Raw genomic sequence first — 22935 nt, forward strand, 5'->3', positions numbered from 1 at the left:
CTAGTTTCTGTCTCTGATTTTGACTGTTCTGAGTGCCTCATACGGTATTTGTCTTTTTGTGGTTGGCTTATTTCACTTAGTAAATGTCGTCCAAGGTTCTTTCATATTGTAGCATATTGCAGAGTTTTCTTCCTTTTTAAGGCCAATAATCTATATATAAAACCACATTTTGCTTATCTGTTTATCTGTTCATGGGTACTTGGATTGATTCCATATTTTACCTATTTTGAATAATGCTGCTGTGAATGTGAATGTGCAGATGTCTTGTTGAGACCCTGCTTTCATTTTTTTTGATTACATACTCAGAAATGGAATTGCTGGATCGTATGATAATTTTGTTTTTAAATTTTTGAGGAACCACCATACTGTTTTTCTCGGCAGCTGTTACCATTTTACATTTCCACCAACAGTGCACAAGGGTCCCAATTTCTCCACATTCTCACCAACATCTGTTTTTTTCTGGGGGTTTTTTTGATAGCAGGCTTCCTAGTAAGTGTGAGGTGGTAACTCACTGTTAATTTTTGATGTGTGCTTTGCCAATGATTAGTGATGTTGAGTATTATCTTTTTATGTGTTCATTGGCCATTTCGTGTATCTTTGGAGAAATGTCCAAGTCCTTTGTCTGTTTTTGAATCAGATTGTTGTTGAGTTTTAGGAGTTGGCTGTGCATTCTAGATGTTAATCCCTTACCAGATATATGATCTGCCAATGTTACCTCTCTTTAGATAGGTTGCCTTTTCATTCTGGATATTCTTTTCATGCATAAAACTTCAATATTTTCATGAAATCGTCTGTTTTTTGTTGCTTCTGCCTTTGGTGTCAAGTCCACGAAGTCATGGCCAAATCTAATATAATAAAGCGTTTGTTCTGTTTACTTATAAGAGTTTTATAGTTTTATGTCTTACATTTACATCTTTGACCTGTTTTGAGTTAAGTTTTTGTACATTGTGTTAGGTAAGGGACCAGCTTCATTCTTTTTCATGTGGATATTCAGCTTTCTCAATACCATTGTTGGAAACACTGTTCTTTCCCCCATTGAATGGTCTTAGCAACATCTTATAAAATCACTCGACCGTGTATGTGATGGTTTATTTTGGGGTCTTGATTCTGTTCCGTTGCCTTATCTGCCTGACTTTATGTTAGTGTCTTACTGTTTTTATTACTGCAGCTTTGCCGTATGCTTTTTTTTTTTTTTTAAGATTTTATTATTTTATTTATTCGACAGGATAGAGACAGCCAGCGAGAGAGGGAACACAAGCAGGGGCAGTGGGAGAGGAAGAAGCAGGCTTATAGCGGAGGAGCCTGACGTGGGGCTCGATCCCATAACGCTGGGATCACGCCCTGAGCCGAAGGCAGACGCTTAACCGCTGTGCCACCCAGGCGACCCTGCCGTATGCTTTTAAATCCGGATATGTGGGTCGTCCATCTTTGTTACTTTTTTTCATGAGGGTTTTGGCTATTCTGGGTCCCCCTGAGAGTACATGTGAATTTTAGGATGGGTGTTTCTATTTCTGTAAAGAACACCATTGAGATTTTGCTAGGGATTGCATAACTATTGCTTTTGGTAGTATTGATAATGTCAATAATATTAAGTCTTGCAGTCTGTGAGCATGGGATGTGTTCCCATTTATTTATGTCTTCTTTAATTTCTTCCAGCAATATTTTGTAGTTTTCATTGTACAAGGCTTTTATCTCCTTGGTTTATTCTTAAGCATTTTAGGGGTACCTGGCTGGTTCAGTCGGGGGAGTGTTTGGCTCTTAATTTCGAAATTATGAGTTCAAGCCACACGTTGGGTGTAGAGATTACTTAAATAAAAACCTAAAAAAAAATTCGTAAGCATTTTATTCTTTTTGATGCTATTGTAAATGGAATTGTTTGTAATTTCCTTTTCAGATCATTCATTATTAGTATACTAGAAATGCAGGTAATGTGAGCAGATGTTACAATCTTATATGTAGAAAACCCTAAATCTCAAGGGATCCAGAGTAGCTAAAACTGGCTTGAACTAAAGTAACAAAGCTGGAGGACTCATACAACTGGATTTAAAAACTTACTGCAGAGTTTATGTTTGTAGGAATTTGTTCATTTCATCTTGCTTATCCATTTTGTTGGTATATAGTTATCCATAATACTCTCATAATCCTTATTTCTATAGAATTGGTAGTAATGTCCCAGTTTCTATTTCTGATTTTAGTAGTTTGAGTCCTCTCTCTCTCTCTCTCTCTCTCTTTTTTTTTTTTTTGGTTGACTTACCTAGTTAAAGGTTTGTCAATTTTGTTAATCTTTTCAGAGAACCCACTTTTAGCTGCATTGATTTTTTTCTATTTTTCTATTCTCTGTTTTGTGGATCTCTGTGTTGAACTTTATTACCTTTCTTCTGGTAACTTTGGTTTTACTTTGTTCTTATTCTTTTTCCCTTACATTGTTAACACTAGGTTTGGGATTGGAGGTCTTTCTTTTTTAATGTAAGCATTTATAGCTGTAAATTTGCCCCCTTTGCATCACTTTTGCTGCATCCTATAAATTTTGGTATGTTGTGTTTTTGTGTTCATTCATCTCAGGTATTTTCTAATTTCCCTTCTCATTTGTTCTTTGATTGAGAGTGGTGTTTAATTTCCTCAGATTTGTGAATTTTCCTGTTTCACTTCTCTTTTTGATTTTTAACTTCATCCCATTGTGGTCATAGAAAATACTTCATATGAGATTTATCATTTTAAATCTATTGACCATTGATGCTGTGGTCTGACATACAGTCTGTCTTGGAAAATGTCCTGTGTGCATGTGAGGAGAATGTGATGGCTGTTCTTGGATAGAGTGTTCTCTAGGTTTGTTGGATCTTTTGGTTTATTGTATTAAGTCCTTTGTTTCCTCGCTTACCCTTTGTCTGGTTATTGTATCCATTATTGAGAGTAAGGTATTGAAGTGTCCAGCTATAAATGTACAACAGTCTGTCCCTTCAACTCTGTCAGTATTTTGCTTCATATATTTTGATGGTCTGTTATTAGACACATATGTTAAGTATGTGTAAATATTTATATTGGCCGTATCTTGCTGCTTTGAACCTTTTATTAGTATATAATGTCCTGTGTCTCTTGTAAAACTTTCAGTCAAAGCCACTCTTGTCTGGTATTAGCATAGCCACCTTGCTCTCCTCAGTTACTGTTGCTGTGGACCATCTGTGTTTATCTTTTCATTTTCAATCTGTCTGTGTCTCTGGATCTTAAGTTTCTTAGAGATAACGATATAGTTGGATCACGTGTTTCCAGTTCAATCCATTTTAAGTATTGATTAGAAGGGACTTATTCTGACATTTTGGTATTTGGTTTTTATATGCCTTATCCATTTTTGCCCCTCATTTCCTGCGTTACCGTCTTTTGTGTTTAGGTGATTTTTTTGTATTGAAACATTTTAAATTCCTTTCTCATTTCCTTTTGTTTATATTCTGTAGCTACCTTCTTTGTTTTTACCATGGGGATTGCATAAATATGCAAAAGTTATGTCACTAAATTTATACCAGCCTAACTTTAATAATATACAAAAATTCATTCCTTTTTTAACAGTTCCATTCGTATTCCCTTTGGTGGTGGTTGTCACAGAGTTACATCTTTAACGTCATATCCCCAGAAACAAACCAATAATTATTTTAAATGAATTAGTTTCTTTAATCATGTGGAAAACAATGTGGAGTTACAAACCAAGATATAATGTTATTAGCTTTTAGACTAATAATTGCTCTTTTTTAAAAAAATAATTCATTTCATAAATCACGTGTGCAAACATAGAGTTACACATGATACCACTGCCTTTTATGATTGCCCATGTGTTTGCCTTTATGGAGAATCATTATTTTGTCATGCAGTTTTGATTTATTGTGTGCTATCCTTTCATTTTACCCTGCAGGACTCCCTTGAGCGTTAGTGGAGGGCAGGTCTGATGGTAATGAACTCTTTCATAGCTTTTATCTAGGAATATTTCAATTTCTCCCTCATTTTTGAAGAACAGTTTTGCCAGATAAAGGATTCTTGGTTGATAGGAGTTTTTTTTCTTTTAATACTTTGAGATGTCACCTGGCCTCCAGTGTTTCTGATGAGAAATCTGATACTTTATGTGACTTCTCCTTAGTGCTGTCCTGCTGCTTTCATGATTCACTGTTTGTCTTTTTAAAGTTTTATTATAATGTGTCTCAGTTTGGAACTCTTAGAATTCATAGAGCTTCTTAGAAGTTATACTCATGCTTTCATCAGATTTGAGACATTTTTGGCCATTATTTCTTCAAATATTCATCTCTGCCCCTTTGTCTCTCCCCTGCTTCTAGACTCCCTCCCAGTGTGTATGTTTGGTCTGTTGATCTTGTCCTATAGGTACCTTAAGCTGTGTTTATTTTTTGTTCTGTTTCTCGGGCATAATAATTTCCGTTGTCCTTGTTGAAGTTTGCGAATTCTTTCTTTTGCTTGCTCCAATGTGGGTTTAAATGTGTGTGGGGGGGGGAGGGGAGGTTGTGCCTGGGTGGCTCAGCTGGTTAGGCCTCGACCTCTTGGTTTCAGCTCAGGTCATGATCTCATGGCTCTGTGCCCAGCAGGGAATCTACTTGAGGATTCTGTCTCTCTGCCCCTCCTGCCAGTCATGTGCGTGCATGTATGCTCTCTCTCATAAATAAATAAATCTTTAAAAATTAACTGTGAGGTGGGGGGTGTGTAGCTGGTACTGTGCTAAAAGCTTTAATTGACTGATACTAACCACAGTTTATCATCCAAACCTTCCCCTGAAAGTTGCAAGCCTTCATTCAATAGACTCCGGAGTTCTAGAGTACTGAGACCAGGTGGATTCTGCCAGTTGTTGTCTAGTTTGGAAAGAGATTCTTGGTGTTTCCTTCTCCACTATTTATCTCCGAATCCTCTCTTATATAAAAGGTTGTGAAGATAACATTTGCACTATAAAACATGCACTAGATTCATTTTTTCTTATTTCATATTAACAATAAAGGGTATTAAAAGAAACAAGTTAATTGGGTTTGGAGAAGGATAATTGTGGGGTTATTCTACAAGGAAACAAAAAGCTTCCCTTGTAGTGTTTCTCAAAGTTGTTAGATGAGGTTCAGTTCCATTTTGTCTACAAAACTGTATTTGCTTCATAGTCACATATGCTGATTCTTCTACTTTTTTCTGATTCTAAGACATTTAAATTCAAAGACATTTAAATTTTGTACACATATATTAATACTTCTGAAACTTCAGTTGAATAGAGCTTAATGAAAATTTTGGGATTGTCATAATTAACTGACTGTACCCAGTTCATAATTTCAGATTTGTTTTTCTTCCAGTTTAAATATAAAAGCTTCCAAAGTGTAGTTGACTGTAATTATCCTTTAAAAAAAATTTCTGGCTCTAATCAACTTTTTTGTTCTCCACTTTATCTTAGAGACTCTAATTAGCAGAATTAAAATATAGTATAAACCTTGCTCTGAACTTCGGTAAAGTTCATTCTTAATGAACAGTTTAACAATGACTTAAAATAGAAGTAATAGTAGTTCTGTTTCGGGGTGCCTCCGCGGCTCAGTTAAGCGTCTGCCTTTGGCTGACGTGATCCCAGGGTTCTGGAATCGAGCCCTGTATCGGGTTCTCTGTTCAGCAGGGAGCCTGCTTCTCCTCCTCCCTCTGACATTCCCCCTGCCATTCCCCCTGCCTGTGTTCTCTCTCTGTCAAATAAATAAAATCTTTAAAAAAAGAAAAAAAGAAGTAGTTCTATTTCAGTCTATTTTCTGATACAGAAACACTGACACATTTTTCTTTAATCTGAAAACCCATGGTCTTTAAGATCCTGCTGCTTGAAATTATATTATGAAGCTATTTAAATTTCTTCTTTAATTTTTTATTTATAGTCAGAGTCATCATCAAACTTGGCTCTTAACTAACTATAAAAAGAGTTGAGTATGTTACCCTAACCTTTTTTTAATGAGATAAGGCCCATGCCAGATTTCATAAATTTTTGTATTAATGCATATAGAGATAATTTGATATTGATAATGGGCTTTTATTACATATCATAAGCATAGATTGCTCATAATACGAAAGTAAAATTTCTCACTGTAGCATTGGCATACCTTAATATTGATGGATGCTAAAAAAGAACAACCTTAGGGAATCTCATTAATAGATGATGACAAAGGACCATAGATTTGAAATAAGGAAATCATATTTTAGTCTTTGTTCTGTCAGTGAATACATTGATTAATTTCACTGTCAGGTGGAACTATATCTACACCAATTAGTTATGCTTTTCTTTTTAATCATTTCTTGGTGCTTTTATTTTCATTCACATCTTCTCTGTTCTTTGATGGCAATTTAACTTCAGCTAGGCTTATTAGCATGATGTGCCCTTTTGATTTTAAGTGTTGTACCTACTGGCTCTCTTTTCTTTCCAGTATTTTATTTACCTTTTTACAACATTCTTAATATTGAATGTAATGCCTACAAGAAAATGTGGTTTGTGATTCTTCAGAGCATGGTTTTTACGTTGGCAAAATAAACTTCCTTTTAAAATGCATCCCTAGTTCTCTGAGAAAAGAATTTATAACAGGCTTCACTTTGTAATTGTGACAAATTCTCTAGAACGAATAGGCTGTGTTTTTCTTTAGGATGAAAAATTTTATTTAGTTAGTAAATAAGTACGTGTATAGTATTTTTTGGTATCATTCTTGATAATCTTTAGGTAGAATAATTTATATGTCTGAAGATAGCTGATGATCACTGTTGTCAGACTTTGATTCATTAGTTTTCTTTATAGATAATAGTCTCTTGATCAAAAAGCAAACATTTGTGTTACATTTTACGTTTAAGCCCTTTGTATTTTCATATCAGTCCTAGTGAACCAAAGGTAAGTACTGACAGCATTAATAGTTATTAAAATAATTAGAAATAGGTAGTAATTGAAATGTTTTATTATCGCAAAATATCAGATACAAATTTTTGCTTGGTAAAGCATTTGGACCTGTGATCTCTGAAGAACCTGGATTTGAGGAAATCTAAGGTTTTGTTACTTTAATGTTAACCTCATTGATGGCTATCAGTATTAGAGTACAAAACAGTTTTTTGAAGTGTTAAGAATGCTTTCTTCTGGGGCGCCTGGGTGGCTCAGTTGTTAAGCGTCTACCTTCGGCTCAGGTCGTGATCCCAGGGTCCTGGGATCCAGCCCCGCATCGGGCTCCCGCTCAGCGGGAAGCCTGCTTTTCCCTCCCCCATTCCCCGTGCTGGTGTTCCCTCTCTCGCTGTGTCTCTCTCTGTCAAATAAATAAATAAAATCTAAATAAATAAATAAATAAATAAATAATGCTTTCTTCCTCATTAACCTTTTTAAAATATCAGTCTAATAATTTTATGCCAGTGCACATATCATGCATTTGATAAGTGTCATAGATGATTATCATTATTTTTCATCTTTTTTTGGGACAGAGGATGATGCAGTTTTCACTAGACAAGACAGCAATCGCAGTGAAAAAGAGACCACGCAAGTGGCACATGAAACAGAGCCAGAATCAGGATCTCAACCTCGGCCTGCTGTATTATCCGGTTATTTTAAACAGTTTCAGAAGTCTTTACCACCTCGATTTCAGCGACAGCAGGTAACAGAAAACATTTTATCATGTATGTGATCGAAAGGTTTATTGTTCAGTAGTCAGAGAAGTAGTTTGACATGAAACCTAAAATACACAAAGCATATAGGTTTTCCCTGAAATTCTTTCCCTTTTTAATAGTTAAGTTTGTTGATAATGGGTTTTACCATAAACTTTTGTGTCATTTCCCCCCTTGATTTATAGACACCTTTCTAGGAAATGATTTCTGCAGTACAATTAATGAGTGATTAATTTCTTAAGGCAAAATGTCTAAGGCAAAATGTCGTGACTTATCTTCTCTTTTGACTTACAATCTCTCAGTGTTAAATATCTTTTGAATTCTTTTCCTTGAAGGATTCAAAAAAGCCCACTATTTTCTGATATGATTGCTTATATTAATTGATCACGTGGAACCAAAATCTCAAGATGTGGGATCCTGCTTTTTCAGGAACAGATGAAACAGCAGCAGTGGCAGCAGCAGCAGCAGCAGCAAGGTGTACTTCCCCAGACGGTCCCTTCACAGCCGTCCAGCGGTGCTGTCCCTCCTCCACCACACAGACCTCTCTACCAGCCCATGCAGCCTCACCCACAGCATTTGGCTTCTATGGGTTTTGATCCAAGGTGGCTCATGATGCAGTCATACATGGATCCTCGAATGATATCAGGTAGACCTGCTATGGATATTCCACCCATTCATCCTGGTGAGTTGAAATTGAGTTTGTCTCGTGGCTCACTGGCAGTTACACAAGATCAGAGGTTTTCATCTTCTCCCGTTTTTACTCTTAATTCCTTTAAGATGTATAATCTAGTAAGAACTTAAGTAGGATGCCTAGATATGTTTTTTTAAAGATTTTATTTATTTGAGAGTGAGAGTGTGCATGTGCCTGAGTGGGGAGCAGGGGGACAGGGAGAAAGACAAAGACAAGCAGACTCCCTGCTCAGCAGGGAGCCCAATGCAGGGCTCCATCCCAGGACCCTGAGATCATGACCCGAGCTGAAGTTGGATGCCTAACTGTCTGAGCCACCCAGGTGCCCCTAGACTTTTTATTTTTAAAGATCTTATTTATTTATTTTAGAGAGCGGGAGGGGCAAAGGAAGAGGGAGAGAGCATCCCAAGCAGATTTCTTTTTTTTTTTTTTTTTAAGATTTTTATTTATTTATTCGACAGAGATAGAGACAGCCAGAGAGAGGGAACACAAGCAGGGGGAGTGGGAGAGGAAGAAGCAGGCTCCTAGCGGAGGAGCCTGATGTGGGGCTCGATCCCAGAACGCTGGGATCACGCCCTGAGCCGAAGGCAGACGCTTAACCGCTGTGCCACCCAGGCGCCCCCCCAAGCAGATTTCTCACTGAGCACAGAGCCTGACACAGGGCTTAGTCTCACGACCCTGGGATTAGAACCTGAGCTGAGACCAAGAGTCAGACGCTCAACTGACTGCGCCATCCAGGCGTCCTAGGGTGCCTAGATTTATTTATTTATTTTTTTAAATTTAAAAGATTTATCTATTTGACAGAGAAAGAGTGCACATGCAAGCTGGGGGCAGGGATAGAGGGTGAGGGAGAGAGAATCTCAAGCAGACTCCCCCCTGGGAAGGGAACCTGATAATGGGGCTCAATCTCACAAGCCTGAAGTCATGACCTGAACTGAAATCAAGGGTCAGACACTTAACTGACTGAGCCACCCAGGTGCCCCCAGGCTACCTAGATTTTTAATCAAAAAATTCTGTAACTTTTAGCACAGAGTAGTTAAATGCCAGACACTATATGATACGTGTTATAAGACCAAAATGCTAGTAGTTATTTTCTGTTTCGTAAATATTTAAAAATTTTTTGACTCTGAAAATATTTTCTGTTATTTGCTAAATTGTTTTCATTCTTTTAAGTGTTTAAGCATTTAAATTTTTCCATATATTCTGTATTCCAGCTTTTTAGCTTTCTCTGCCAAATACTTGAGTTTTCACATAGGTTAGCTGAAAACGAATGAATTAGTGTTGTATGGAATCTATCAGAATAAATCTGGATAATTCATGAACAAAATGATATAGAGGAAAGTTTAGAAGGGATAAAAATATGATCAAGAATCATGTCTTGGGGCGCCTGGGTGGCGCAGTCGTTAAGTGTCTGCCTTCGGCTCAAGGCGTGATCCTGGATCCCTGGGATTGAGCCCCGCATCGGGCTCCTCTGCTGGGAGCCTGCTTCTTCCTCTCCCACTCCCCCTCCTGTGTTCCCTCTCTCTCTGGCTGTCTCTCTCTGTCAAATAAATAAATAAAATCTTTTAAAAAAATTCATGTTTTAATTTAAAAATTTATACTGCAATTTTAAAATTTAAGAGGGGTAATTAATAGCATTGATCAACTAATTAAACTACATTAATGGAATTATCTGTAGGAAATATTTTCTCTGGAAATCTGTCACCATTGGGGTAATCCTCATTATGTTTTTATTATCTGATTTTTATAGGCATTTTGGTTTTTTTTTCCTTTAAAGTAAAAATAGGCTGCTCTTGTGGTTTGCTTTGTTTGTGTCCTCAATTCTTAAATCTATATTTTTAAATTTTTTATAAGGTTTTATTTATTTGAGAGAGTACAAACGGGGGAGGGGAAGAGAGAGAAGCAGGCTCCCTGCTGAGCAGGGATCAGTGCAAGGCTTGATCTGGGATCATGACCAGAGCCAAAGGCAGACACTTAACTGAGCCACCCAGGTGCCCCCTCTTAAATCTGTTTAATAGCAGCAATAAAAATTTCATTCACAGAAAATCTTGTATGATTTTCATTGATCATTTCTTGAGTTCATCAGTTGGGCAAAAAGTATTTCTTTAGCTCAAATATAGAATTCCAAATAGTAATTAATAACCCAGATTCTACGTGTATATAATGATTGTTTTTCCCATCTTTTTCTGGTTTTGTATAGGAATGATTCCTCCTAAGCCATTAATGAGAAGAGAACAGATGGAAGGATCACCAAACAGTTCTGAGTCATTTGAGCATATAGCACGATCTGCAAGAGATCATGCAATCTCCCTCTCTGAACCTCGTGTAATGTGGGGGTCAGATCCCTATCCTCACACCGAGCCTCAGCAGGCCACTACTCCCAAGGCAACAGAAGAGCCTGAGGATGCAAGGTAGTTAAAACAATTATTAATACAAATTGAATATTGTGGTAAAATGAAAACTGTGTCCCTGAAGATCATTCTGATTTAGGACTGAGTGACAAATCTGATTTCCTCCCATTTAGTTTATGTCATTTCATTTTTGGGCATGCTTTCTTTTTCTGTCATTTCTGTATTGATTAGAGCATTTGTCCCCTAGTTCTGTACACTGAATTAAATATTGAAACGTGTAAAATTGGCACGTTTTTGCTATTTACATGTAGTTTAGCTTAAAGTGTTGATGTAATTTTTCTACTAATGAAGAATGGTAGACATTTGATTATCAGTACCTGGTGGAAGTCTTCTAATGCCGAGATAAAGGCAAATACTAATTTATAGAGATAATTCAAAGTAGCAGATAATTGGTGATCTGTAGTAATTTATAACTATAAACAGAACTTTTGCCCTTTTAAGGAGTGTATTTTGTAATGCTGATTCATTGGGGAAGATAGACCCCTTCTAGTATACTTTTTGATTATAGGTGGGAATTATTAGTCTTGCTGGATTAAAAATTCACATAAGCATGGCCTAAACTTCCTTTTTTCTTAAGGAATGAAGTTCATTTGTTTGTAATTGTGGGGGGAAAAATAACGAGGCACCTACCATCAACGAAATTTTGAGTGTTCAGTATTGTTAACTATAAGCATGGTGTTTTACAGTACATTTCTAGAACTTTTTCATCTTGTATGAGTGAAACTTTAAACCCACTGAGTAGCAAATAATTTCCCCATTCCTCCTAGTCCCTGGCAGTCACCATTCTACTTTATGCTTGGATGAGTTTGATTACATTATGTGCCTCATATAAATGGAATCCTACAGTGTTTGTCCTGTGATTATTCATTTCACTTAGCATAGTGTTCTCATCCATTTGGTAGCATGTAACAGTATTTTCTTCTTTTTAAAGTCTAAAGGACATTCTGTTGTATGTATATACCACATTTTCTTAATCCATTTGTCTGTCAGTGGACACTGAGGGTTGTTTCCACTTCTCTGCTATTATGCATAATGCTGCACTAAACTTTTTAAGGAGGCATAAAGATTAGGGTCCTTTTTAAGTGGTTTTTATGATCAGGATCCATTTGTGGTTTATAATTAGAGGGATTATTTTGCTGTACACTTGTGAGAAAGAGTTTGTCTTGGTGGTTATGCTTCTGATTCTCATTCTTTTAGGCCTGAAGCCCCACTGGATCAGGAACAGATTACTGCTGCTTATCCTGTAGAACATGGTCAATTAGAGGTTCATCCAAAGGCAGACTTTGTCAGAGAATCAAGTGAGACAGAAGTACAGAAGTTTTTAAGCAGATCAGTGGAAGACATTAGACCTCGCCATACTGACGCAAACAGTCAGTCTGCTTGTTTTGATGTACCTGATCAAAAAACTGTATCCACTCCTCAAGAAGAGCGGATTTCAGCTGGAGAAAGTCAGCCTGCCCGCAAAAGAAGTGTTTCGCATGGATCTAACCATACTCAAAAATCAGAGGAGCAAAGAAGTGACCCATCTGCAAGCATTCCTAAAGTAACCAGCAGATGCGTTGATTCAAAGGAACCAGCAGAAAGGACAGAAGAAAAACCAAAGAAGGATGGCTTTATACGATCTTCTGAGGGACCAAAACCTGAAAAACTGTATAAATCTAAATCAGAAACTCGTTGGGGCCCAAGGCCAAGCTCCAACAGAAGAGAAGAAGGTAATGATAGGCCTGTGAGAAGATCAGGTCCCATTAAAAAACCTGTACTTAGAGATATGAAAGAGGAGCGAGAGCAGCGGAAGGAGAAAGAAGGGGAAAAGGGAGAAAAGGTCACCGAAAAAGTTGTAAAACCTGAAAAGACAGAAAAGAAGGATCCTCTTCCTCCAGTCCCACCACCCGCAGCACCGGTTCAGCCACAGTTGGCTCCACCACCACCTCAGCCAGAACTGGAGAAATTACCTCCAACAGAAACTTCAACTGCGGTTCAAAAGCCACCGCAAGATGCTGAGAAGCCCTCAGAACCTGTAGGTACTGTTGAGGTGGAGCCTGTGGCTAAAACTGTAAACCAGCAAACTGTCACAGCACCAGCAGTCAAAGAAGAAAAACAACCTGAGAAACTCGGTAGCAAGGACCTCGTTTTAGAGAGGCCTCGACCAGATTCAAGACCAGCAGTTAAAAAAGAATCCACTTTACCCCCTAGGACCTATTGGAAAGAAGCTAGAGATCGAGATTGGTTTCCAGATCAAGGATATAGAGGTCGAGGCCGGGGCGAATACTATTCCAGAGGCCGAAGCTATAGAGGTTCTTATGGAGGGCGTGGCCGAGGTGGGAGAGGGCACACTCGAGATTATCCTCAGTATAGAGACAATAAGCCACGGACAGAGCATGTGCCCTCAGGACCTCTTCGACAGCGAGAAGAAAGTGAAACACGAAGTGAGAGCTCTGATTTTGAAGTTGTTCCCAAAAGAAGACGACAGCGAGGCTCAGAGACTGACACAGACAGTGAAATTCATGAAAGTGCAAGTGATAAGGATAGTTTAAGTAAAGGTAAACTTCCCAAAAGAGAGGAACGGTCTGAAAACAAAAAGCCCATAAAGCCTCAGTCTTCTTTCAAGCCCGAAAATCACATTCGAATAGATAATAGACCTCTAGAAAAACCTTATGTGAGGGATGATGATAAATCTAAACCAGGCTTCCTTCCTAAAGGAGAGCCTACACGGCGAGGCAGAGGGGGAACATTCAGGCGTGGTGGAAGAGATCCTGGAGGCCGGCCGTCGCGCCCTTCCACCTTACGAAGACCTGCTTATAGGGACAATCAGTGGAACCCAAGGCAGGCAGAAGCTCCTAAACCAGACGATGGAGAGCCACCAAGAAGACATGAGCAGTTCATTCCTATACCAGCAGATAAACGACCTCCAAAATTTGAGCGAAAATTTGACCCAGCTAGAGAGAGGCCCCGACGACAACGCCCTACCCGACCACCGAGGCAAGATAAGCCGCCTCGATTTAGACGTCTCAGAGAGAGGGAGGCTGCTTCCAAAACCAACGAGGTGGCAGTGCCCACAAATGGCACTGTTAATAATGTGGTTCAAGAACCAGTTAATCCTGCTGGGGATATTTCTGGGAACAAGACGCCAGACTTATCTAATCAGAACTCTTCAGATCAGGCAAATGAAGAATGGGAAACAGCTTCTGAAAGCAGTGATTTCAACGAGAGGCGTGAGAGAGATGAAAAAAAAAATGCTGATTTGAATGCACAAGCAGTTACGAAGGCCGGAGAGAATGTTTTACCTCCCAAAAGGGAAATAGCAAAGAGAAGTTTTTCTAGCCAGAGGCCTGGTGTAGATCGCCAGAATCGGCGTGGCAACAGTGGACCACCCAAATCTGGAAGGAATTTCTCAGGTCCTAGGAATGAAAGGAGAAGTGGTCCACCATCAAAAAGTGGGAAGCGAGGGTGAGTTCTTTGTTTTCGATACAGTTGCATTCGTACCTGAAAGTTGAACTGAGCGAAGGAGCCAGTCTAGACAGAGGACCCAGACATTGTTCTCCCCTAAATTTTTTTTTTGTCTGTTCTCAAAGTGTAAGGGTGCTTGAGCAAGAGAGGTTCATGGGTCACAGGAGTCTTTGCCTCCTAAGTTACATTTTCCAGAAGAGTCCTCTTAAGAATTTGTAGCTTTGGGAGAATCTCTACATCTGGGGAGGGACCTGTACAGTGTCTTCCTTTTGGTAAAGTCATCTTACTAATGATGAGCAGCCGCCTTTTCTTTTTTGGTTTCTCTTTACAAAACTCTGGTCCTCATAGGTGTCCTCTGGGACTTAAATGAATACATTTTAACTGTATGCTTTATCACTCTGTACTGGTCGCTAGGAAGTGAATGTGGAACCTTAAGAATAAGTTATATCTTCCTCGAGTTGCAAACTACAATAAATGATCCAGCTGCAAAGAGGCCCAGAACTGCCACCAGAGCTACCAGTAACATAGATACTGTGGGATTTATTTGAAAATAGTTGTTCAAAACTGTGCTAAGCTTGGTCTCTTCTTTTAAATATTGAAATGTTATTTATGGTAAATTATTAATTTCTTTAATATTAGGATAAATTATAGTACAAGTATGCCTAGTTTTGTTCATTCATTCATTTGCCTAGTTTTTAATGTAGGTTCTAGTACTTACTGCCTGTATAAACTCTGCTTCCTCACCAGTAAAATGGGGAGAAAGTAACCATACTTCTAAAAACTGGTGAAGATTGCAGATATATTTGTGAACTACATAACATATCTGGTATATAGTAAACAGCTGTTATGGTGTGCCCTCGTTTTTTATCAAATTCCCAGGTTTGCAGCCTGAGCTGATAATTTAATCAGATAATATATTAATCTGCATTGGTTAGTTACTGTATACTTAGCATTTCGGGCTACCACACCCATCAACGAAAATATTTTTGCTTTCTGATAACTTAGAAAAAAATTTAGGGAAATAATGTGACCAGTTGTGTTTCCTGAGTACCTTCTTAACACAGAATTTGAACCTTTCTTTAAAAGGCAAGAAGAATTAGGATGGCATATGTAGTTAAAATGTAGTTATTGACTGTAACTGAGGTATTACAAGTTTTGACTAATAATACTAAGGGAAATCTTGATCTGGTTTTTGTGTAATGTAGATCTCAGCAACTTAGCACGACTTTTATGCCATGTAGATAATAACTTTGAACCTGCAGAAATAGCAATTATTGGTTGTAATTAAAGTGAATCTTTCTTTGAAAGAGTCCCATTTTGAAAAATGATTTTATTCTTTAAATGTTTGAGTTCATGCTTTGTGTCAAGCACTTGGTAAGCTTTTACCTCAAGTGATACTATTGGCTAAGAGGAAAATGAATTTGTAAACCCATTTTCCATGTTATATTTTTGTAAATTAAAAAAAATCCAAGAATAAAATTTGATAGGAAACAAAAAACTTTGAAAATACATTAGTTTGTGAAGTGAATTATTTCCATATTAAAAGTGTCTTTTTGTATACTTACGTTTATGTATCTGAACTTTAAAAAAAATACAGTGTAAACAGAATGCTTTTTAAATTTTTCATATGCTGCCCTGTTGTGGAGAAGATTCAGTAACGAATACATCAGATTAGCTTGAATCACAGGAATTTTCTGCTGTAAACCATGTTGATTAGCTTATTTTTACCATGCTAGACAAACAGACACAATAAGAACCTTCAGGGCACAATTGGAATTCTGGAATTTAATTCCTGGAAAGAAAGTCTACCTCCTTTATTGGGAAGTTGTACTCAGCGAAAGTTCCTAAAGCTTGTTGGTTTAGAGTTAGACTCTTCTGTCCCACTGCTGTTTATTCTTAGATTAAACTTTAGAACCTGCCAGTAATCGTTTTTCTTTTGTTCGGTTATGTGGAGGTAGTAGTAACTCGAATTGTTGTTTTATAGGCCGTTTGATGACCAGTCTGCAGGCACAGCTGTTGTTGATCCCGTCAGTGGTAATTCTGCACACCACCAGGAAGGAACACCTAACGGTACAGGACAAAAGAACACCAAAGATTCCACAGGGAAAAAAAGAGAAGACCCCAAATCAGGCCCTAAAAAACCCAAAGAAAAAGTAGATGCACTATCACAGTTCGATCTCAACAATTACGCAAGTATGTTCCTTTCGTGTGTATATTACCTGTTACATTTGAGTCAATACTATAATAAGTCATTAAAGAGGGAAAGAATTGGACCTACAGGGTCGAGATAGAGGCTGATAGGAATCACAAATTGATACAATGAACTAAAATAACACCAACTTTTAGCCCAGCCTTGAATGCTTGATAAAGTTCTTGTTAAAGACAATCTACAGTGTTTCACTATTCTTCATAAGAAAGGGGAAAATTAACCACTCCACCTTGCCAAACAGGTGTAGGAAAGCATAGAAGACTAAATGAGGATGCTTGATTATATCTGTACGTATGCTTCATTTTCTATGAAAGAAATGTTAACCTTGGTATCTTAAGATATGATAAATATGTTTGAGCATAATAGGATGGTAGGCAGTGTTGCTCTGGATAAATACTTGCAGAAAGCCATGAAGTAATAGGATATGAAATGCAAAGGATAACACAAGCAGTAAGAAAGTATTTGTTGAAGTAGTTAACAAGGAATATCTATGAGAAGGCACTTATATGTATAAAAATGCACTGTTTGCCATTCACTCAGATAGGCTTAAGCTGGAAATACTGTGTAAAATTGAGATTACTAAGACCAGATAGTAGTAATGGGAAAGTTAGGTTAGGTACTGTTATTCCAGTATTAAAAATAAAGATGAGAATTTTTATCTAGTTAATGGTTATTTAAATACACAAAATTTTACTTGGGCCCAGGACCTTGGCATTATTATTTCTAGACCAATAGTTCTCAACATGCGATCCCCAGACCATCAGTATCACCTAGAAATTTGCAAGAAATTCAGAATCTTGGCTCCTACCTCAGACCTACTGAATCAGGAACGCTTTGTTTTAACAAAGTTATCCGGGTGATTCTAATGCACACAAATGTGTGAGAACTACTGTTCTACAGTGCCATTTTAGGATTCACATGGGAAAGAAACAAACTTAGCTTAATTGCATGTTTAAGAATTTTTAATTAGGGGGCGCCTGGGTGGCTCAGTCGTTAGGCGTCTGCCTTCGGCTCGGGGCGTGATCCCAGCGTTCTGGGATCGAGCCCCACATCAGGCTTCTCCGCTGGGAGCCTGCTTCTTCCTCTCCCACTCCCCCTGCCTGTGTTCCCTCTCTCGCTGGTTGTCTCTGTTAAACAAATAAATAAACTCTTTAAAAAGAAAAAAAAAAAAAGAATTTTTAATTAGATTATGTAGAGCAGTGGTTCTCAACAGGAGTGATTTTGTACCCCAGGGGACATTTGGCAATCTCTGGAGATAGTTTTGATTGTCACAACGTGGGGCTGGGTGCTAGTGACATACTAGTAGGTCTAGGCCAGGGATGCTGCTAAACCTCCCAGAGTGTACAGGATGGGCACCGCAGAATGCTGGTAGTGCTCAAGTTGGAAAGCCCTGATTGAGAGAACAGAGTAGACCCATAGGAAGCCTGGATGCCAACCTTACGGTGGTCCATAGAGAAAGGAGACTCGAAACCCCACATTTCTAAAATGGCAAATGAAGATTACAAAAAGTCCACAAAACATGGCAGATGTGTCTTCCCAAATAACTGTTTACCAGTTTTCCTTCTTCCAAAGAACTTTTGGGGTAGAAAATTCCCAAAGTATTACATTATTGGATTAAGACATAAAAAGGTAAGAACTCCGTTATAATTCTGAGTTGACGGTGGAAACTGACCTATACATTTTAAAAAAACTTATTAAGAGTTACTCATCTTTAGGTTGTTTTTCTAATACTCGTTAAGTGATTTCCCTTTAGCCCAAAATGTTACAAAGCACCAGGGAAAAACAGGGTGTTGAAAATGAACAAATTATTGTTCAGATTTCTGTAAGTGTTGCATGTAGTTGGGTAAACTAACTTCAGAACTTTCTAAAAAAGCTCTTTGGCAAGAAAATTGAAATAATGGGTGATGGCGTGGCTATGAAGAAAGCTTTACACACGTACTTTTTGGTCAGAAGACTGAGATGAACTTAGAAATATGAAGAGGTCTCTTTATCACTGTGAAGTAATGGAGTGCATGGCATCCATTGAAATGTTTGACCTTTCATTGAAATGAGCAGTGCTCCTTAAGACATATGTAGAACTGTCATAGATAATCAGAACCAATCAGGCATTTGTTAGAAAAACAGAATAACACAGAGCGCCTAGCTAGCTCAGTTGGTGGAGTGTGCAATTTTTGATCTTGGGGTTTTCAGTTCAAGCTCCACATTGGGTATAGAGATCAATTGAATAAGTATTTTTTAAAAAGAAAAGAAAAATAGAATAACAGTAACAGGTTTTTAAAGAGTGGAAGCCAGGGGTGCCCTGGGTGGCTCCGTCAGTTGAGCGTCCGACTCTTGTTGGCTCAGGTCATGACCTCAGAGTGCTGACATAAGCCTGTCCTGGGACTTTCGCTCAGCACAGTGTCTGCTTTCTGCTTGCCTCTCCCTCTTCCTCCCCCTGCTCGCATGCACGTGCGTGCTCTTTCTCTCAAATAAATAAAATCTTTTAATAAGAAAAAGGAGTGGAAGTCAGTTTTAGTATTTATGATTTGTTTTCCTGTCATTGTTTACATAAATGCACATTTTTAACCATTCAAAGAATTTTTTGCAGGTGGATTCCCTGTGAACCACTGCCTATTAATACCCTCTTGCCATCATCCCTCACAAGTTATCACCATCCGGAGTTGTATATGTATCATTCCCAAGCACATAACTATTTTTATTGTGTGTTCCCCAATTAAAACATACATTATTTGCAAAGTTAAAATAATTTATCTGAATTTCCTCACCCTTTTCTTACTTAATTTGAAAACGTTATACCTGCAACCACAAGTCATGTTGCCTGAACTATTTTAGTTTTGCTTTTAAATATTAAATTTAAGGGATCTAGATTCCTTACATTCACTGGGATGTTTGATTTTAAGAAGGTAGAATGAATAATTGTTAGTTGGACAGTGAGTTGAAGATACATCTTGAGTTACTCATCTGCGTTATTATGACGTATGTACATCTGCTACTTTACATTCACATAGAACTTACATGTATATTTCACATATATTTCATTTATTTTTAACAACTACATATCCTAGACAGATGGTCTACGTAAAACAGTCACTAAGAGTCATAAGACCAGCTTGGCTCTTCACCAGCTCACCTTTAGCATAGCGGCTTCTTAGAGTTTATTTCATCCTTAAAAAGGGGAAACAGTAGTAATACCCACCTCTAGGACTGGTTAAATGGTAAAGTGCTGTGTAGATCTTTATAGCACAAAACAGATCTGAGGCTGGGAAAGTAGAGGTTAAGCAATTTGACTAAGATAGTAGGATGATACTGAGTGGGGTTTTATCTTTTGTTTTTTGATACTGTTTTAAAAGCCATCACTGCTATATTACTGAAGAGAAAAAAAGTTGTATATCATTCAAAGCACTTCAAAAAGTCAAAAAACTTTCTTTTAAGCTTGTTTATGAAATCTTTTTATCTGTCTATGCATTCTTTTTCAGATCTTACTAATAAATGGCTATTGTGTGGCATGGGAATTGGGTTATACTGTGAGTTATAAGAACTAGATTTTTGTCTTGTCTTTTTTTTTTTTTTCGTTTTTTAAATCACTACTGGATTAAGCATTTCTGTTTACCTTTTTGGTTTAAAAAATACATACCATTTTAAATCTTTTCCTATACCCGTAGGTGTTGTTATAATTGACGACCATCCTGAAGTAACAGTGGTTGAAGACCCCCAGTCAAATTTGAATGATGACGGTTTTACTGAAGTGGTTTCCAAAAAACAACAAAAACGTTTACAGGATGAAGAACGTCGAAAGAAGGAAGAACAAATCATACAGGTTTAGTGTTTTAGTTTGTTGCTAGTTATTTAGATTGTTGCCCAAAATATATTAACCAAACGGTTAAGGTTTCTGTCTATAATGTCCAGGCTACATTTATTCAAGTGTTCAGAATGACTTGATTTTCACAACTTTAAACTTTTTACCCAGAATTGAGGTAAATTTTAAATAGAATGTAGTCACTGTACTCACTATGTGCCTTAGAGTATACCATCTTTACTTTAATTCAAGAAGATTTCATGTCCCAGTACTAGTCATCTTATTTATCCCATCTTACTTCGTGGCAGAGTTAGAGTTAATTTTAAGTTACCTTGGAAATCTAATGAACACAACTGCCATGGTATAATAAGTTGCAGATTCTTCACCTATAATGGTTTTGATTGTAATCTAAATTAGTTCATTTAAGCACACAATATGAGTCAGGAATAGTTACTCCATTTAAATCAACCCAAACACCCATTTTGCTAAATGCTGTGAACACAGGATAAAAATAAGTAAAACACGTAGATCATCATGGTAATGAGCTCTAATGGATGAGAAACCTCAAAAAACAAACACTGTAAAAATCTTATGTGAGTGGTAATATTAAGTTCAGTCAAATACAGACCTTGGGACTAGATATTTTTAGAAGTCATTCATTGATTGATTTGTCTATTTATTCATTTGTTTCGGAAGGTAAAAATAGTGCATAAATCCTGTTTAGCATTACCCCCCAGCAGCACCCACAGATTAATGTTTCTGTGGTAAACATGAGTGAGTCGGTAAGTAGCTTTTTGTCAGATTGGATCAGATTTTGTTGCCAAATGAATTCATTGAAAAATTCCTTAATGTTTTGAATTTTAGAATTACGGAAGAGAGATTGTAGAACCATTTATCAAGAACGTATAATACAGGGGCACCTGGATGGCTCAGTCATTAAGCGTCTACCTTCAGCTCAGGGCGTGGTCCCAGGGTCCTGGGATCGAGCCCCGCATCATGCTCCCTGCTCTGCTGGGAACCTGCTTCTTCCTCTCCCACTCCCCCTGCTTGTGTTCCCTCTCTCGCTGGCTGACTCTCTCTCGGTCAAATAAATAAATAAAATCATTTAAAAAAGAATGTATAATACATACTTGTCTTTTTTTCCCCTGCAGCATCTTTGCTTTTCATAATTTAAAATCTCTTAGCAGCCTTGACATTTCTGCTCTGTTGAGTGCCTATTTTGAAAAGTAAAGGAGCTAAATTAGTAGTTCTTGTCAGAGACTGTGTTCATGAACTGTACTTTCAGTTACATTATTGACAAAAATTGTTCCTTCCAATTTTTTAAGGTCTGGAACAAAAAGAATGCAAATGAGAAAGGAAGAAATCAGACTTCGAAGCTTCCTCCGAGGTTTGCCAAAAAACAGGCTCCAGGGACCCAGCAAGCACAGGCTCCAGCTCCGGCTCCAGCCCCGGCTCCAGGTCCAGCCTCAGCCCCAGCCCCAGCCCCAGGTCCAGCCTCAGCCCCAGCTCCAGTCCTAACCTCAGCCTCAGCTCCACTCCCAGCCTCAGCCTCAGCTCCAATTCCACCCTCCACCTCAACTACAGCCTCAGTCTCTTCTTCTTCAGCTCCACCTCCAACCCCCATCCTTGCCTCAGCTTCATCCCCAGCCTCTGTCCCCATCCTTGCCTCAGCCTCAATTCCCATCCTCGCTTCAGCCCTAGCCCCGACGTCAGCTTCAACTCCAGCCCCAGCCACCTCAGCGCCAGTAGCCCCCGCCTCAGCCCCAGCTGTCCCAGCCCCAATTCCAACCCCAATCCCAGCCCCAGCCCCTACCCTAGTCCCTGCCCCAGCTTCAGCCCCAGCCCTGGTCCCAGTCCCTGCTGCAGCCCCCAGTGCACCAGCCCAGACTCAGGGACAGGCTCATAAACCAGTCCAGGGTCCGCTGCAGACTACAACACAGTCCTCAAAACAGCCACCACCTTCAGTTAGACTGCCTTCAGCTCAGACACCTAATGGCACAGATTATGTAGCCACAGGAAAGTCCATCCAGACCTCACAGTCTCATGGCACACTTCCGACTGAATTATGGGATAACAAGGTGGCCCCACCAGCTGTGCTGAATGACATCTCAAAGAAATGTAAGTTGAACAGAGAAGTGAAGGATGACACTATATGGCATGAGAATCATGGGGTTTGTTTTCAATTTTATTTGTATACTCAGTATGTTTTTTCCTAGCCGCTTCCTTTTTCTTAGTAAGAAGCAGTAATAGTAATTTTTTTCTTAGCTTCCTTTTTTAAAACCTTTGTTTCTAAAATAAATGTGTTATACTTTTAACGGCATATTTTATGGGCATAATTTTGTGTTGATTAAAAAAAATAACACGGTGTTGGGGGGCTTATATTTATTTTGGTATGCTGAAATCTGAGTATATTGTGAAAATCTCTGTTTTATTGTCTAGCTGCTATTATAAGAAAAGATAAAGTACATTAGGATTATTAGCCTCTAAATTTTAATGATTGCATTTCCCATGACTTCTTCTTTTCAGTAGGTCCCATTAGTCCGCCACAGCCACCTTCAGTCAGTGCGTGGAATAAGCCCCTAACATCGTTCGGATCAGCTACTTCATCAGAGGTAAGAGTAGACTTGATAATGGCCTCAGCAGGGTTAGTATAGCAGTTTCCTTAATGTGGTGTCTCAAACTTGAGTGTGCATCACAGTCACCTTGGGCAGCTTATTAAAACAGATTGCTGAGACTTGTGCCCAGAGTTTCTGTC

The 22935-nt window shown here is 38.4% G+C and overlaps 1 protein-coding gene across 7 annotated transcripts in view; it reads left to right on the top strand.

Annotated features, from left to right (window-relative positions):
- PRRC2C (proline rich coiled-coil 2C) overlaps positions 1–22935 on the top strand; it is a 92440-nt gene that overhangs the window by 40562 nt on the left and 28943 nt on the right. For all 7 annotated transcript variants that reach the window (XM_008696190.2, XM_040636202.1, XM_008696197.2 and 4 more), the window contains exons 13-20: positions 7450–7619; positions 8059–8311; positions 10518–10728; positions 11926–14175; positions 16160–16368; positions 20047–20201; positions 21506–22298; positions 22707–22792. In XM_008696190.2, the coding sequence (XP_008694412.1) occupies positions 7450–7619; positions 8059–8311; positions 10518–10728; positions 11926–14175; positions 16160–16368; positions 20047–20201; positions 21506–22298; positions 22707–22792 (4127 nt within the window). The remainder of the gene's footprint in view (positions 1–7449; positions 7620–8058; positions 8312–10517; positions 10729–11925; positions 14176–16159; positions 16369–20046; positions 20202–21505; positions 22299–22706; positions 22793–22935) is intronic.

The sequence above is a fragment of the Ursus maritimus genome, unplaced genomic scaffold (assembly GCF_017311325.1).
Source record: "Ursus maritimus isolate PB19 unplaced genomic scaffold, ASM1731132v1 scaffold_2, whole genome shotgun sequence".
Taxonomy (NCBI): Eukaryota; Metazoa; Chordata; class Mammalia; order Carnivora; family Ursidae; genus Ursus; species Ursus maritimus.